This window comes from Peromyscus maniculatus, chromosome 22 (assembly GCF_049852395.1).
Source record: "Peromyscus maniculatus bairdii isolate BWxNUB_F1_BW_parent chromosome 22, HU_Pman_BW_mat_3.1, whole genome shotgun sequence".
NCBI classification, from domain to species: domain Eukaryota; kingdom Metazoa; phylum Chordata; class Mammalia; order Rodentia; family Cricetidae; genus Peromyscus; species Peromyscus maniculatus.
In genome coordinates, this window is record NC_134873.1 from 28,005,213 (window position 1) to 28,023,111 (window position 17,899).

At 44.3% G+C, this 17,899-nt stretch overlaps 1 protein-coding gene and 1 non-coding gene across 9 annotated transcripts in view; both read left to right on the forward strand.

Moving 5' to 3' along the window:
* Nucleotides 1-17,899, forward strand: part of Nbas (NBAS subunit of NRZ tethering complex) — a 289,617-nt gene that overhangs the window by 247,286 nt on the left and 24,432 nt on the right. For all 8 annotated transcript variants that reach the window (XM_015995503.3, XM_042267446.2, XM_015995506.3 and 5 more), the window contains exon 48: nucleotides 6,407-6,602. In XM_015995503.3, the coding sequence (XP_015850989.2) occupies nucleotides 6,407-6,602 (196 nt within the window). The remainder of the gene's footprint in view (nucleotides 1-6,406; nucleotides 6,603-17,899) is intronic.
* Nucleotides 5,730-5,850, forward strand: LOC121825248 (U6atac minor spliceosomal RNA). The gene has a single exon (XR_006067374.2). It is a non-coding gene; the product is annotated as a U6atac minor spliceosomal RNA (small nuclear RNA).

Below are 17,899 nucleotides of genomic sequence, written 5' to 3' on the forward strand. Positions count from 1 at the left end.
GCCTATAGTTCTTTGTCTAGGGGTGAGGCCCCCTTACCGCCCCCCATCCTGCCCCCATGTTAGCATGTCTGATGGTAATGTCTTTGTTCAGGTCTTGTTTAGGCAGCCATATTGTTGCCGTATCCTGGCTCTAGCTTCCCTGCCATTTCTAGGAGACGCAGTCCCACAGCAGACTTCCTATTCCTCTGGCTCTTGGAATCCTCCGCTCCCTGCCTTCTGACACTCCCTGAGCCTTAGGAGCAGGAGTTGTGTGGTGGACGTGTCCATTTGCACTGGCACCTCAGTTGTTCTCTGTACTTTGACACGCTCTGGTTTCTGTGATAGTCTCCATTCCTGCAAAGGGAAGCTTCTTTGATGGAGGGTGAGAGCAACATTCATCTTTGCGTGTGAAGAGAAGTCGCTTGGTATGAAATTAGGATGTACACTGTGTTGTAAAGTGTTGTTTGACTATTTCATGATATGTAAGTATATTTTTATTACTGTTACATGTGTGTAAAACTATCCTACCCTTTGACCTGCCCTCCTCTACACAAATCATTTTCCCTAGAATCATGTCTTTGGTTTTGTGATTTGCTGAGTTTAACCAGAGCTATCTTTGTGATCGTGCATTCGGAACTAGACATTGGATCTCGGTAGTCTCATAAGTGGGTACATAAAAGAAAATGTCTTCCTCTCACCCCGAATCCATCAGCAGTCAGTAGTTAGGCAGACAGGGCCAGGGCCCCATGAGCCCCTCCCAGACTCATGATTTACTGTTGGCGGGCCCATTGTAAGCAGCCGCAGGTCCTGTCAGATCACAGTATGTTGGTTGAGTCATTCCCAGAAGATGACATTTCAGCCCTTCTCCCTGTCTTCAGCTCTTCCTTTCTTTCCTACCTCTCCTTGTTGATACACTGCGAGCCTTCAAGGGAATTGTATAAATATCTGAAGTAGGGCTGAGCACTAAATTGTCACCTATTCTCACTCAGCACCTCAAATAGCCATGCTGTTCAAAGTTATCTGAGAGGAGGAAACCTCAGTAAAGAAAATGCCTCCATAGATCAGACATTTTCTTAATTAATGATTTATGTGGAAGGGCCTAGCCCATGTGGGTGGGGCCATCCCTGGGCTGGTGGTCCTGGGTTCTATAGGAAAGCAGGCTGAGCAAGCCATGGGAGGCAAGCCAGTAAGCAGCACCCCCGCATGGCCTCTGCATCAGCTCCTGCCTCGGGTTCTTGACCTATTTTAGTCCTGTCCTGACCTCCTTCAGTGATGGATGACAACATGTAAGTGTGAGTCAAGTAAACCCTTTCCTCCCCAAGTTGCTTTTGGGTGTGGTGCTTCATCAAAGCAATAGTAACTGTAACTAAGATGTGTGTCATGAAGAACTTGGAAAATATTTCACCAAAGATGATTTCCTTCCTATTCTAAAATCTTGTCTTGATTCGGTTGCTCTTCGGTTGACATCCCCTTCCATTCTCTTGTACTTGTGAATGTCTCTCATGCTACCGCACCAACCGAGAAGAATGGATGGTCACTCCACCTCACCCTGGAGTGTCACATCCTCAGATAGTCGCTCAGTTAGCACACTTCTGCTGCTGCTGCTGCTGCTGCTGCTGCTGCTGCTGCTCTTTCATGTTAGGAGAAGTAGTTGTTAAATAGATGACCCCTTATCTGTTGAGCCACAGCTGATTATGTGACTGTCTGTGTGTCTCTGTTAGTTGATAATTTTTAAATAAAGTGTCACATTGGCTCTTTACAGTGTGGTAGAAGCAATTGCCTGGTTTTTTAAATAGTAAAACATAGAGATTTTTCCTTTTAGGTATTTAATAACTTTTACTAATCACTTTTCTAATGAAGTAAATGTGTTTTGAAATTATTTTCTCCTTTTATTATTATTCTCATTAAGCCTTCTTTTCTTCACCAAAGACTACAGAAATAGAATCACCTCCCTCCTTCTCCTTCTGCATCTCTACATTGCTAACATTATGCTTTTTACCCACCCCCCCCCACACACACCTATTTATCTTGACAAGTTTCTAACCCATAGAAAAATGTTAAGAATTCAAAAAACTGACCTGTTTCCTTTTACCATTGTTTGGCCGTGTGTGTGTGTGTGTGTGTGTGTGTGTGTGTGTGTGTGTGTGTGTGTGTGTGTGTGTACACGTACATACGTACGTACTTGCCACTCTCTAAGAATGACTGAATTTTACAAACACTCCTGAGGCTGTCTGACCCATGCCGTTGGTATTGCTTTATAAGAGTCCTTTTCTTTCTGCGTCCTTGTTCTGACTCCCGTGTTCAGGTGGACGTACGATGAAGCTTCTTCAAGACTTGGTGGCTTTGGAACAGTGTTTTTGTTTTGGGAATGAGTTCTAACAATTTGATTATGTATTTGAAACTTCAGCTAAAAATTAGAACATGTCTCTCTAAAATGTCAGATGTTATTAACTGTACAATAAGCTCTAGGAATAGCAGAGTCCAACACAATTATTTGGAAAGTGTTATGATGATCTTTCTGTATCTCATCAGTAACTGAAGTTTCTGCCTCAGTGTTGTGTAATATGTCCCAGAATGGCTCATTTGTATTACACAGTAATTGACAAGGCAAGGCAGCAGATCGCTCAAGGTGGTGAGATAGACCCCACTGCGTACCATGCGACCTTGGGGGATCATTTCCTTGCCTACACCTTAGACTGATGCAGTATGCATGAAGAGGGTAGTTTTGATAGTCACTGCTCAGAGGAAATCTCCATTAAGTGTCTTTTATACTTTTATTGTTCACCACAGTGAGATAGATTATGGTTACTCTAACTTCCATTTGGTCTTTATGAATCCAGTTCTCAGACACTGGAGCTCATCCTACTCACCTTGACATTTGAGTATGAAGTTAAAGCACCAGCTTCACACTGTGCGAAATTGGTTTGGATTTGTTGGCAGAAATGGGCTTCAATCAACTTTCTATGTGATTTTTTTTTAAATAGCTTTCATTTACTTATTGACACTTTGATACACTTGCATGATGTAGTATCTTGGTCACACCCACCGCTAACTAGCCTCTCCCTCCACCGCCATCTTCTCCATCTTTATGCACTCTTGCTGTGTGTGCCTCCCTGCCCCGCATCTCAGCCCACTGGATCCAGTTAGTGCTGTCTGCTGCTGTGTTGACCAGCCTTGCTGTTGGCCTTCTGCAGGAAACTAGCCACAGTGAGTTCAGGTGTGCACCAGCCGTAGGTCTACAGGACACCACCTCACAGCGCCCCTCTCACCCTCTGGCTCTCTATTCTTGCTGCCCCTTCCCTGATGTTCCCTGAGCCTTGCGGGGTTCATATCAGTGTCCCATTTCATCCAGATGTGCACTCCGGCTTCCGACTCCACCTGAGGCGGCCCAGCTTACACCTCTTCTCTGATCTTTAAAAGTGGCGTTCAAGCTTTACTGCTTCAGAATCTGCCATCATTGGAAGTACTTAGGCATGTGCTAGATATGTTACATACATTGCATTTACTACATATTTCTGCTTAATTCTAAACAACCCTGTGAGGAAGGCATCACTCTCCAAGAGTAGTAAGGAAGCCAAGGCTTGGAATTCCAGGACCTGACACAGGCCGCACGGTCCCTGCAGCCTGTGTTCGTGGCTCTGTCCCTCTGTAGCTCGCTCCTCTCTTCACCTCACACTGGACATTAATCTTCACTGCACTTCCACACCCTTGGAAGTCTTTGCCTTTTCCCCGTTCTCTTTCTCGGAGTTACAATTTCCTGTCTTTGCACTTATGCACATCCTGCATATCCTTGATCTTTTTCAGATGCCACACTTCTTCCTCCAGATTGCTCAGTTTTTGTCATATCAATAATTTGGACAAAGGTCAATTCACAAGTCTTCCTTCTGTGCTGTGTTGGTTCCATGTAAGTTTTCAGTGTCTGCGCAAACTCTAGTGCTGTGGCAACAGCAGTAATTCTTGGGCAGATGACTCCGGCAGGGGTGGTGGCCATGAAGTGCTTCCTCTGCGCCTATACTGTGCAAGGTGCTTTGCCTCTGTTGTCATGGTTACCTGGATGCCAGCAGAGAGAGAGTGACGTTCCTGGTTGGTGTTTAGAATGTTAGAAAATGATGGGCCTGAGAGCCAATTAGGTCTGAAATGATCCTGCTGATACAGCTCCACAGACAGGAGGTATTCAGGAAACACCCGTGCATTCCATTCTTTCTTACACTAACACTTTTCCAGTTCCTGTATATGTCTTATATATGTATAGGTGTTAAGTATGTGTTCACTTGGGTGTACTAGTGTATATACGTGTATGTGTGTGCACATACACATAGGTGTACATGTCTTCAGTTGTATGTACAGGTGTGTGTGCCTGTGCGTGTACATATACTTAGATATATGTATATTTCCACTCATGTACAGGTTTGCACATATGTGTCTGTGTGTGAGTACATAACAGATTTAAGTATGTCTTGACTTCTGTGTACAGATGTGCATGCATGTGTGTGTTCCTACGTGTATGTGGAAGCCAGAAGTTTTCAGGTGTCTTCCTCAATCACTCTCCTCCTTAATGTTTTTAAATTGTATTTATTAGTTGTATGTGTATGTATGTGCCTGCTTATCTATGTATAGTATTTGAACTGCGTGCATGTAGTACCTGCAGAAGCCACAAGAGGCCATCAGATCCCCTGGAAGCTGCCTGATGTTGGAAGTTGAGGTCCTCTGTAAGACCAGCCAGTGCTCCTAGCCACTGAACTTCCTCTCCAGCCCTTCCACTTAGTCTTTGAGGATGACTCTCTGTCTCTCTGTCTCTGTCTCTGTCTCTCTGGACCTGGAGCTGGCCAACTTGAGTAGATGGACAGGTCAGCAGAGTCCTGGAGCCCTGTCTCTGCCTGCCTGTCTCCATGCCTGGCGTTTCCATGTCCCGTTTCTAATGAACACCGAGAGGGAAGGGCAGCTGTTGATGAAACTGTCAAATGATCCATAAATTTAGACATGTGTAAGCCAGTTCTTCACATTTTATAATCTCCTTTCTTTAATTCTATTTTTAATGTAAGTTGCCATAAAACAGCATTTGTCAGGTAGGTATGCTGTGGTAGATGCCGAGACTTGTTCAGCGGCAATACAGAACTTAATTTCAGGGTTGTTTGTTTTTTAATGTGTTATTATTACTTGTTAGAGTAGGAATTGGCATAGCGTTTGATGTGGTCTGCAGCTCAGTTTAGATGACTGATGCCAAGAGCTGTGTAAGGACCTGGTTGTACACACCTGCGTAATTCAGAGCCTCGGGGAAGGGAGCCTGCCGGGAGTCACAGTTAGCTGTTCCTGACATCCGCGAGTGAGTTCACTGAGATGGCCCTTCCGGATTACAGGAAAACAGACCCCGCGTTGGGTGGAGAGGTGAGCAGAACGTTGTCTTCACTGCGTTCTTCCAGCCTCTGCGGCCATGCAGTAGCCGAGCATTCATTTTATTTTTAGATATTGATTGTGTAGCCACACATGTAAATTGTAATCAGAGTGTGATGTGATGGAGAGGCCCAGGCAGGGGGGTCAAACCGCTCTCCGTGACAGGCGCTGGGGAGATGACACCACCTCTCCAAAGCCGCTGCTGTCCTCGCCGATGTATTTGGTCATGTCTTGTTTGCATAGCTGTTGCCGACTAGTAAGCAAGTCTGTGAGATTGCCAGCCTGGGACCTGACACTGTTAGTGCGAGCACTTGGACAAGCTCTACGACTGGTTAAGGTTTCATAAGAAATAAACTAGCGTGTTGGATGAAAGGGGAGAGGTTAGCACTGCCCTTGACAAGGACGGGGAGGCCCTTGGGCCTAACAACACACACACACACGGTTAAGGCATTGCCGCTATTTCGTGGCATCTAACCAGAAGGAAAACTTTAGAGAAAGAAAGAAAGAAAGAAAGAAAGAAAGAAAGAAAGAAAGAAAGAAAGAAAGAAAGAAAGAAAGAAAGAAAGGAAAGAAAGAAAGAAAGAAAGAAAGAAAGAAAGAAAGAAAGAAAGAGAAAGAAAGAAAGAAAGAAAGAGAAAGAAAGAAAGAAAGAAAGAAAGAAAGAAAGAAAGAAAGAAAGAAAGAAAGAAAGAAAGAAAGAAAGAAAGAAAGAAAGAAACTAGCTAAGAGCATAGTAGTTAGTGGTTACCTTTTGCCAGCTTTGGCTTTATGAAGCTCAGTTTCATAGAATACTGCTTAAGAATTATGTTTATTTTACGTAGTTTTAAGATCATCCATTATGGTTTGCTGTAAGTCACTTAAAACTTATTTCCTCGTTAGGAAAGTCACCCATCTCGGCTTTAGCCCAGCGGTGGCACTTGATCACCAGAAGGGGCACACAGAGCCTCAGGAGTCTCCCTTCCCACCTTGTCTTGATCACCAGAAGGGGCACACAGAGCCTCAGGAGTCTCCCTTCCCACCTTGTCTTGCTCCGCAGGGAGGAGCTGGTGTTAGCCGAGGATCTGCTGCAGTGGCTGCGGCCGTTCTGTGCTGACGACGCCTGCCCTGTGAGGCCGCGGATCCAGGCACTGCAGCTCTTGGGGCAGTCCTTCCACCTGAGTGAGGAGGACAGCAAGCTCCTGGTGTTCTTCCGGACGGACGCCATCCTCAGAGCCGCGTGGCCCCAGAGACAGGTAAGCAGCACGTGTGTGCACACCCTTCCTCAAGTCAGTGGTAACGCAGACTTCCAGTGCCAGCTGCTTAGTGGTGGATTCTGGGTAATAAAGTCTATTCTGATCTTCATACGTGGCCAAACAGGACTGGGCTTATCAAACACCTGCCCATCATGTCCACACGCCCATCTTCAGGACTGTTGATGACACTGACTGACAGGGTTTTGACTCTTTCCGGGAGAAATGCCTGTGGTTGGAAAGGCCGTGGCTTTGCCTGTGCACTTGTGACTCGGCCTTCCTTCTCCTGCACCACTGTGGCGGGGAGCGACAAACGTCTTAGTTTCTCAGCCCTTTCCAGGATCCCACAGGCCAGCCTCCACTCTGGAACCTTCCCTGATAACTGCAGACTTGACTGAACTTTGAATTCTCAAAGTTAAAACTTCTTGACCTTGCCTGCCTGCCTGCCTCCAGTTTGTCTCCCTACTATCATGGAAACTCTGGAACACACAGATCCTGGTTACCTTTAGCTTCAACTGGACACAGCTTAGACTCATCTGAGGGAGCTCAGTTAAGGGATTGTCAGGATTGGTGATTGATGTGGGAGGCCAAGGCCCACTGTGGGCAGCTCTGTCCCTAGGCAGGCAGGTCTGTGCTGTGTAAGAGAGTGCGCTGGAAAGCAAGCCAGTAATCCGCTCCTCTGTGGTTTCTGCTTGAAGCCCCTGCCTTGGCTTCCCTCAGTGATGGACAGCAACTGAAATAATGCTTTGCCTCTCCAGGAGGCTAGTCCTCAGGTTCTAATCAGCTGTTGCTACTTTGTTGCTGTGACTGTAGCCTGTTTGCTGTCGCCCATGAGGTCTGTGAGTAACTTCATTTCAGGAATATTTGCTCTGAGAAGGAGCAAGTGTTCAGGCCTTCTGGAAATCTCTCCCAGGAGCCTCAGAATAACAAGTGAACGTTATCTCATGTCTCACGTTTTTATTTTCTCCCCACGTCTACTTTCCTCTTAGATAAGAGCGGTTTCCCTGTTCTTGGCAGGTAATGGTCAGGTTCCTTCAATATTTGTAGTAGGAATGAGCACACCCCATGCTGGCATTGCTGTACCGGTGTCCTGGGTATTCTCTGAGGAACACTGTGGGGACTGTGTCTCCTCTGCGTCTGCCGGGCATTGCGGTTTTTTTTGTTTTGTTTTGTTTTGTTTTTTCGGAGCACAAGGGAATTTGATGAAGAATTTTTACTTCTAGTTGAAGCACCTTCTTGTTCCTTGGAAAATGAAGCAGCAGTCTCAGGCTGGAAACACAATCTGGACTCAGAATGTTGAGTTAACTATGTCCGTGGTTCAAATTATCTCTTCAATTACCATTTTTCAAAGACTGTTATCTTTCTCTAGAACACTGGAAAGAGTGGGACCCCATGGGCAGTGTGTGTCTCTGTCAGCCTTACACCACTAGGTCTGTGACCCTGGGGAAGACTCTTACACTGAGGTTTTCGACACCCTGTGTGTAAACTAGAACCTTGAACCAAGGTAGACAACGGTCAGCTCACCTCCTCTGTCTCCCTGTCCTCACTATCTGTGTGTCCCAGATACCAGGACAACAGTGGTTCACCTTGCTTACGATCTCCCTACCACCTCTTTCTTCTTTAGAAGCATTTCCAGTGCCATTGCTGATAGAGACCCATTCATACAGACTGAAGATGAGCGCAGATAATAATACTGACTGCAATGTTCAGTTACAAAAAGAAAATGTGGAGGCTACGTGCACCAGGCTGGTAATCCTTTTAGGCAGACTTTGCATACATCAAAGAGGGGCTTAATATTTAATTATCCTAAAAGTGCCCAAAGTAGTGGCCCTGCGAATCATTGTGTTGCTGGGAAACCAGCCAGTGCCTGCAAGATTCAGCACGTCTGGGACGCCTGCCCCTCACTGCTTCACAGAGAGACAACAACTTCTAGTTTTCTAATGATTAGTTAACGGAATTAAAAATTCAGAGACCCTCACTTTTCAGCAGTTTGAGAGGCTTTAATTTCCTCCCCAGAAATGCAGCCCTGCGTGGTGTGAGTGGGGTGCGATGGGAGGGGGAGGGCAGGGTGTATTATATTAATCCCTTGGTACAGTTTATCAGAGGTTTTCAGCTTTTGTAATTTTCTAGTTAACTGGCGCATGAAAAATGTGGGTCAAAATACTGATGTTTCCTTTGAAAACTTCCATACCTCAGCACCTCAGATTTTCCCACATTTTTATGTAAAGGAGACCATGTAGCTGAAGAGTTCTGCCTTTTTACTTTTCAGACACCTGAATTTAGTGGTATAAGACATTGCTGGAAAGATTTAGCTTAAGATAACACTATCTTGTTATGAAGTCATGTGACTGCCTGGTTTGACACATGCAAGTCCCAGTTAACGCTTCTGTTAGGGACCGGCTGGCCTTCATTTGCCAGATATTAGCAAAATACAAACTTCTCGTCATATGGAACTAGAGAAATTCAATATACAAAGCCATATGTAGTTCCTTGTACAGAGTTGACTTCAAAATGGGTCCAAAGCTAAGAGTCACGTTTGATTGGCTTAGCCAAATACAGGTGTGGTCTGAACACAGAGATAATGTATATCTAACAGCCATGATGTCCTGCCATCCTGGAGCTGCAAGAGGCTTTCATTATCTCCCTGCTCAGCTGGGTTTTTTTTGTAGGGAAATCATACGGATGTTGAGAACTGAGAAGTTGCTGGGATTTTCTTTGTCTCAGGTGTGACCTTTCTGAAATGACTCCGCAGTTGAGTGCAATCTGTTTCATCACTGTCTTCATTCTAAGTCCTTTGCCACTGTCTGAAAACCTCTTCCTCCCTCCTCCCTGCCCGTTTGTTGTGTGATGTCTTTCTTCTTCCATTAGAATATAAATTCTTTGAGAGTGGGGACCTGAAAGACACTCTGTAAATATTTGTTGAATAAATGAATATTAAGTCTTTAAGAACCTGTCCAAGGTCATGCTTCAAAAGGCAAGACAGAGCTCCAGCTCCGAGTGAGCTGTTCTCGCCTTGCAGCCTGCTCCTTATCTGGAGGCAAATGATTTACTTGGGGTGATGGGAAGATGTCCTTTAAGAGTGGCCTGCCACATCTGGGCTGATGTGGCTTTGCTAGTTTGCCACACTGTCCTCATGGTGACTTCTGACTAGTTTGCTGCTTCTCATGTGGCAGTGAGCATCGCTTTCCAGACCTGAGCAGGAGAGCTGAGATTCCCGAAGAGAGCTCTGTGATCTAAGTCAAGGGAGCATCGATATAACTGGTGGGGATCTAGAGAGTCTCCCAGCGTGCACCCTTGGCTCCCTTCCTAAAGAGATCCTCCCTCTCGCTGCTGAGGGCTTCATTTGGGGAGAACAGGAGACCGTGAGTTGTGACCTGCGTGGACATTAGAGCTGTCACAGAGAGTGGAAGGTTAAATGGTATGAAACTTGTAATATCCTCACTTCAGGCGAGGCAATGGTCCTCGTTGGTGTGGGCTTCATACTGCCAGTAGTCAAAGTGTTCAGACACCGAGATAGACGTTGACACACAATGCAAGTCTCAAGGATCACGTGTGCCAGGCAGTGAGAAAAAGCTCCTCTGACTATTTCATCAGAATGGTCGGTCGTGTTAAAATAGGGAGACACGACATGGACAGACTGTGGGGAGCCACCTGTGTTCTGACCAAGGAATGTGGGAACATGGTGCCGTGAAGGTACATGAGCAGATAGCTGTTCCAGGAAATGAGCTGACCGTGATGAGGAGGACTGAGGCAGTGGTCTGGTTCTGAACTTGGCTCTTGCAGTGGAGATGGACATGTGCTGTGGGATGTTCTCTATGTTAAATGTGTTACTCTGATTGGTTAATAAATAAAACACTGATTGGCCAGTAGCCAGGCAGGAAGTAGACAGGACAAAGAGAGAGGAGAATTCTGGGAAGTAGAAGGCTAAGGCAGAGAGATGCTGCCAGCCACCGCCATGAGAAGGTAAGCCATGAGCCACGTGGCAAGGTATAGATTTATAGAAATGGGTTAATTTAAAATATAAGAACAGTTAGCAAGAAGCCTGCCATGGCCATACAGTTTGTAAGTAATATAAGTCTCTGTGTGTTTACTTGGTTGGGTCTGAGCAGCTGCAGGACTGGTGGGTGAGAGAAATTTGTCCTGACCGTGGGCCAGGCAGGACCAGGAAAACTCCAGCTACAGACATGGGTGGAAAAGAGCCTGAGACTACGCTCAGATGTGGGGAGAGGAGGTGGGGGTTGCTGCTGCTCTGAATTTTGCCTGTGACTAGAGGGGACGTGGCTGCTCAACTTGCTGGACAGTGCAGGAAGAGAGGCTAGGCCCTGAGTTCAGGCAAGTTATCAGCATGCTTTAATCAACTCATCAGTTTGCTTTCATTCAAAATAGCATTTCTGTAGCATGCTGGAGCAGTAGTGAGGGACACAGGGAGGCTCAGTTTATCTCCTTCATGTAGACAAAATGTCTTTGTAGACCTAATGTGTCTTAGTAATGTTTGCTTCCCAGGAATAGACTTGAATTTAGTCCCCAGGTGTGATTCACTGGCTTCCCTTCTCTCTTTTCAGGCTCAGGTCAGTTCAGTTGTCTGTGTGGTGGATGACTATATCCCTGTGCCCTTTACAATGTCGTTACTGTGTGTTCGTTGTCCACGATGAGGGCTTCGTTAGGATACATGCACACATCAGTGTGAGCTTTGACCTTGTCCCTTTCCCCATACTCACTGGTCTCCTTCCTCTTCACCAGCAGTCTTCCTTCTGCCCACATGTCTTGTGTTCATTTTAATATCCGGGTCTGCAGATGAGAAACAAGACACAATGTTAGTCTTTCTGGGCCTTGCTTATTCTGTTTAACCTATAGATCTTCATTTCTATCTGTTTTCCCATAAATCCTTCTTCTTTATGGCTTCCTAAGCCTCCATTGTATGTGTATCACGTTACGTTATCCATTCATCTTGATGGGCATTTAGGTAACCCCATTGTTTCATCAGTGTGATGTGCAGATCCCTCTTTTGGGTGCTGATGTAGAATCTCTCAGCTCTTTACCCAGGAGACGTGTAGCTGGATCATATGGTAGCTCTGGGTCTAATTTTATGAAGATCTCTATGCTGATTTCCGTGGTGGCTGGCCTACTTGCATTCCTACCACTAGTGTTTAGTGGTTTATTTTTTATTTATTCCCCCGCATCCTTACTAGTATTTATTTTCATTATTTTCGCCATTTTGACCAAGGTAGAATAGAATGTCGTTTTGATTTGCATTTCCCTGGCGTGTAAGGGTGTTGAACATTTTCTATATATCTATTGGCAGTTTGTACTTTCTCTTTTGAGAACTGCCTATTAATTCCTTTTTTTTCCCTCCAGTTTGTGGTTGGATTTGGGGGGTTTGAGTTTCTTCACTGTACATTTAGTCTAGACGTCAGATGAGCAGCCAGGCAAGGTCCCTCCTGCTGCACCTTCACTGTTGACTCTGCCCTCGCGGCTCTATGCAGAAGCTTTCTAATTGCATCATTTCGGCAATCACCTCATTCTTGCCTAAGATACCTGTCTTAGTCCCATGTGGGATGCAGATTGCTGAAGGAAAGGAAAAACAGACACATGTGACTGAGAGCTGGGAGGAGCAACAGAGCTGCTGAGGTTCTAACTTTCATTCTGAAGTGACTTCAGACTTACAAAAAGTGGTGTCCACTCTACATAACTTTCTGTGTATTTTTCACTCCAGTTCTGCAAATGGTAGTGGATCAGCCACAGCCACACGAGTTCAGTACTGCTTCCTGTTCTCTCAGTACCTCGGTCCTCCACTGTCAGTGGCCCCACTCGTCTCCTTTCTGATCCGCACCCACCCATGTCACACACTGCATTTGTCACAGTTCTTGATCTGAAATGACTTATTAGTCTGATTTATTTGTTTGGTCTTTTATGACAGTGGGAGTTGTAAAAAGCAGTGGGGAATTATTTTGTAAAATGTCATTCAGTTTAACATCTTCATGTGTTCAGGTTTTGCATTTTTAGTAGGAGGCCACAGAAGTGATGTGTTTTTCTTAGTACATTATATCAGGAGATATGTAGTGTTGATTTGTTTCATGACTAATAGTGTTAACTTGAAGTACTATGAAGCAGTACTTTTTTATGATTATTAGGTAGTTTGTTAGATACTTTGAGTTTATTATTATTATTGTTATAGTCTCTCATCATACTTTCATGTACTTGTTTTAGCATGAATTGATGATTGCTGCATGAGAGTGATAATTATAACTATGATGAAGTTTTCTTCCATCACTTGTCCGTCTAAATATATTTATTCAATTGCTTATTTATTTTATTGTGGTCATAAGGGTTTTGCTTTGTTCCATGGTTCTAATCTGTTATTTTGATTTGCTTTTGCCTAAGTCTTCCAGAGCTGGTCATTAGGATTTCTCTTCCGCGTTCATCACATTTCAGCAGTATCGTTCTCAGGCACAGGTGTTCTTATTGTCCCACTCTTCACACGGGAAAGGAGGCTAAGGCTGGTTAAGAGAGCGGTATATCTCAATACTAAAATATGCCAAGCAGATACAAGGTAAAGAGGTACTAAGTCTGTTACCCAAGGCACTGTTAGATACCCAGTGACTGTGTGTGCCTGCTACGCTCTGATGTGTTGTTATACATTGTAATTTCAGACCCGTCTGTTGGGTTTGGTGTAGTTTCCTTTTTTTTAACCTATGAATATATTAAGGCATCAACCTTTATCTATCGTATCATAGCTATGGCAAGACCAACATTTAGTTTCTCGTTATTTTATTCCTGGTCAGGCCCCCACTGAATAATGATCTTTTCACTTCAGCTCAGTCTATAGAAGTGACTAGAACTCAGCATGCTTGCAGTACAAGGTCACATATTTATGACATTCATTCAATATCTGCATCTGTGTTTTAGAAAATCTATCCCCAAAAGTACCTTTTAATATTTAAAGGCATTAGTAATATTTTCATAATTTTGATTTTGTTTTAATAAAATTTATAACTCAGAAATGAAAAATCGCCATTGGTGTATTTATATTTTCTTGTCTAATAGTAGTGGTTCTGCAGTTTTTCACAGTATGGAACAGTAGTGATATCTATTGAGTTCCTCCTTGTGGGTGGGGACTAGTTTAAGTGTCACTCAGGTCATTAGGGAGATTGGTTGTCAATACTTGGTGATGGGGTTTTTATCTTCTCAGCGTTTCATTTCCAGAGAAACTGGCTAGGTCCAGCGGACACAGGAGGCCACATTGCCCACCCGGAACATCCACAGGTCTAGTTTTGCCTAGAGCTCAGCTCTGTTAGCCTTTCATGCTTCTACTGCGCCTGTGGGTTTTTTGTTTGTAATTTGAAGCCCTGTGTATGAGCATCACAGCATAACATCATCGTATTTATGGAAAGAATCACATAGTTACTTTGCATCTTGACATCAATCAGCATCCTGTTACTGGTTAGGAGCTACAAGAGCAGAGCTTAATGTCACTATTACCCAAGGTAACAAAGGTTTATGAACATTCCCCCCATAGAGTACTTAGATGTTCTCTCGTAGCTGTTACACATTTGTGCCTGCAGTGACAGGGAGCTGCTATCAGTGCCTGTGGGAAGATACATAATCAGGTGCACTGCCCGCTGAAGGTGTCTGGGTTCACTCCCAGCAGCACGAGAAAGTTTAAGGTAAAGAATGGCTTCCGCTGAGAACAGTGTGTCAGTCCTTCTGATTCAAGGACAATGAAACTGATAAGGAGGAGCTGCAGCCACTTGACAAATTGACTTACAGGAAGGACATAAGTCCCCTCGTTCAACGTGGAAGAGAGAAGCAGTATTTAGAGACAAAAGCAAGGCTCTCATACTGGAGTCACACTTGTGTTTTGCCCTTTTAAATTTTCCCTTTTAAATTTCATAACGTTTAGTTAGTATCAGTAGCAAAGAGTCACTAAGTATGCAGGTGCTTGTGAAATATTGGAAGTTTTCTCAGATACTCCCCAGGCTAGGACACAGGGAATGTTACACAAAGCATGTGCTGGGGGATGCTTAGTGGGTTCAACACTTGTCCCCCAAGCATGAGGGCCAGAGTTCAGATCTTGAGAGCTTGTGTACATGCCAGGTGGGTGTGGTGACTGGCCTATGAAGAAGGCTGAGACGGGATGGACTACTTATATCAGTGATGTCTGTGTCGGAGGCCCTGCATCCGTAAGTCAGAGTGCACATAAGGAGGGTCTCACTTGGACTGTGCTGCATCCTGGAGGCTGGAGGTTGTCACGCTTGCCTGCATCCCCATCCAGAGTGAACCAGGTGTCCTGATTTCAGAATGCTCACACTAACCACCTGCCCTCACACTTCCGGAATCCTGTGATACCCACATAATTGAACTTTTGTGGGCTCAGAAAAATCCTTCCTTCATTTTTTTTCCTCCAATAACTTGCAAGTTTTATGAAATAATGTTTTTTTCAACTTAAAATTACTTAATTTTTCTGATTCTTCATAATCAATATTCTTAAATATATTATGAAAATATATTGAACCAAAGCTGTCTGCTAGAAAGTTATCTTTATTTTAATTGTACTGTTTGCACGCACACACACACACACACAAACAAAAATGTACATTGATCATATGATGTTCAGTTTTGTCTGCTGACTACTTGATTTAATTGTAGCTAAAAACTTTTAACTGAAAATCTGGAGGCATGTTCATGATAACTAGGAGTAATATAGACGTGTGCAGTTTGGTGATGGTATTTTAGCATTGTTCTTAACCAGGAAAGGGACAAATAGAGCCTCTAAGCTTTTGACAACCTAAATTACCATTCTATACTTGTGGTTTTCTAATTTCTGGAATGCCCAAGAAAAATACTGAAAAGGACTGGACTTAATAAAGGTAGTATGTAAGTGGAGTAACAGAAGTTAAAACAGTATGTGTTGGTGTATAGGAGCATAACTTATAAGTCCCTGTCATGTGGACTTGTGATTCTAAATAGAGACATACCTGTGCAAACTGAAGTGTGTCGTCTTTACCTCAAATGTTAGGGTAAATATTGCTCTTCAGATCATTAGCACTTAGATCTAGAATGTTGTGTTTAAGAGCCTTTATTTGATGCTCTTGCCTAAAGAGTTAACAGTGATAAGATAGTCTTATGAACTGAGGACACAGCTCAGCAGTTAAAGACTTGCTTTGCAAGAATAGGATTCAGTCAGGCTTGGCTGCCTAACTGGACCCCCAGAGCACATTAGCCAGATTAGCCCTATGGGTAAGCTCTGAATTTGTCTGGGGACTCTGCCCCAAAGAATAAGGTGGAAAGTGATAGAGAATGATTCTGTGTGTCAACGTTAGGCCTCTGGGCTCATACACACACATCTGCACTCCCAAACATGCATATGCATCAGCGAAAAGTTAAAAAGTTAAAAGATAGTTTGGGACTCTTTCCCAACATAGTAATTATAGAAACTTGAAAAGCTACTGGAAAATAATTCTCTACAGACCTCACATTTCAGCAAGGCTCATGCACAAAGGAACCGACTGGCTTGGTTCAGGATTCTTTCTGATGGCATTTTTATAGAAATGGAAGCTAGTGTCTCCCATGAGCAGAGCACATACATTTCCTGTTCGGTATAACAGATTCATAGTCTTTAAGTGTGGGGCTCTTCACAACCCACTGCGTGTGTGTGTGTGTGTGTGTGTGTGTGTGTGTGTGTGTGTGTGTGTGTGTGTCACTTTCCTAAGTAAGTGCTACTTCTGAGCCTAAAGACTTGGGGAACTGACACAGGAAATGCTGATGCCCCGGCTTCCACTGTTCCTATGAGTACAGAAGGTCTTTGTTTCTGACCCAAGGGTTGTCTTCTGTCAGAACCAAACTATGCAGACTAGGCATGCTATCCTGTTGGCTTGTCTGGAAGAGAGAGTCTCTCTTATCCTTGACAAAGACTATGTCTTTCCAAATCAACTCCAGGGTTGTATTTCTAGAAGACATAACACAGCACAGGGAGAGGGGCATGACCCATCTATTTCATACACAGTCTGATGCCTGGGAGTTTTCTTTCAAGAATGGCGTCAACCTAAGAGGCTTCCTTAGAAGCCTGACATGGCCCCCTTTGCTTGTAGCAGGGGACATTAGCCATTATCTCTCCTTTGAAGAGAGCGGAGCTGAAGTCTCACTATATGACTCAGGTAACCCGCAGTTTTGCACATGATTTCATTGTGAAGGCAAAGTCACACAGACCCTGGGAACAGCAGTGTGAGATGTGGAGAGGTAATGCTATCCTTGCCTTCTCTCATTTAATCTTTCCAGTGGCCTGAGAAAGGATTGGCCTCTTATTTCTAGAGCCCCCACCATTAGGGCCTGCTTCTGGGTTTGGTTACTCGTCCATTTTAAGAGAAAAAAAATTTAAATAAAATACATAAAATGAAAAGTGGGTTTCCTTAGCGCTTTGGCCATAGCTGGAGGGAGTTGTTCTCAGTTGCCTGCTCCTCTGGTAGTTGCACTGCTGTTTACAGAAAGAACAAAAGCATACCCAGATTCAGTCCTGGAGCCAGGGAGTCCAGCTGGGGAATAATTGTAGAATCCACATTCCGACGTTCAGGTTCTTACTCCACTTCCTGGTGCTGGAGGCTGAGCTAGGGATGGGAGGCAGTTGAGTTCACTCCTAACACACAGGGAGCTGGAGCTGAAAGCATTACAACCCAAAGCCTGTGTCAAGGGAGCTGTTATACTTTGGCTCTGCCATACTGTTGGGAATGGAGGCTCACCTCTGCGTGTACAGGTGAGCAAAAGTTCACACTTACACTCCTCCCTCCCTCTGTAAGCCACAGGGAAGTCCACTGGATTTGCATCTTTTCCTGTCTTAAAACTGTCAATGATAGAATCGTGAGGGATTTTACAGTCCCAATCTGCCGTGTTCCACCTCCGCTTCCATCATTTCAAATTCCAGCAGGAAGGAGAGTCCTTAGAACGTATGAGCTGTATTAACTGGCAATTTTAATAATGGTCTGCTGTCCATCCATTTATGTCGTTTGTCATTTTACCAAGTGAGTGCTGCAGCCTTCTAGATAACATTTCTCTGGCTCTTCTCTGAAAATATATTCAACATCTTTCATTTCCATGTAGTATCTTCCTATTTCATTGTGTGCCACATGTCATACAAACACCTAGGAGGAACGGAAGAATATCCTTGATTGGGTGGGCTTGACTCTATCCATCTCTTAATTTCGTGCTTCTTCCTATTAAAATCCAGTCTCTGCTAAGTCTGTTTCTTCCAGACTAGAGCATCTCTTTCTGTGTTGAGCATATGAAATACAGTGTTGAGCTCAGTGCAC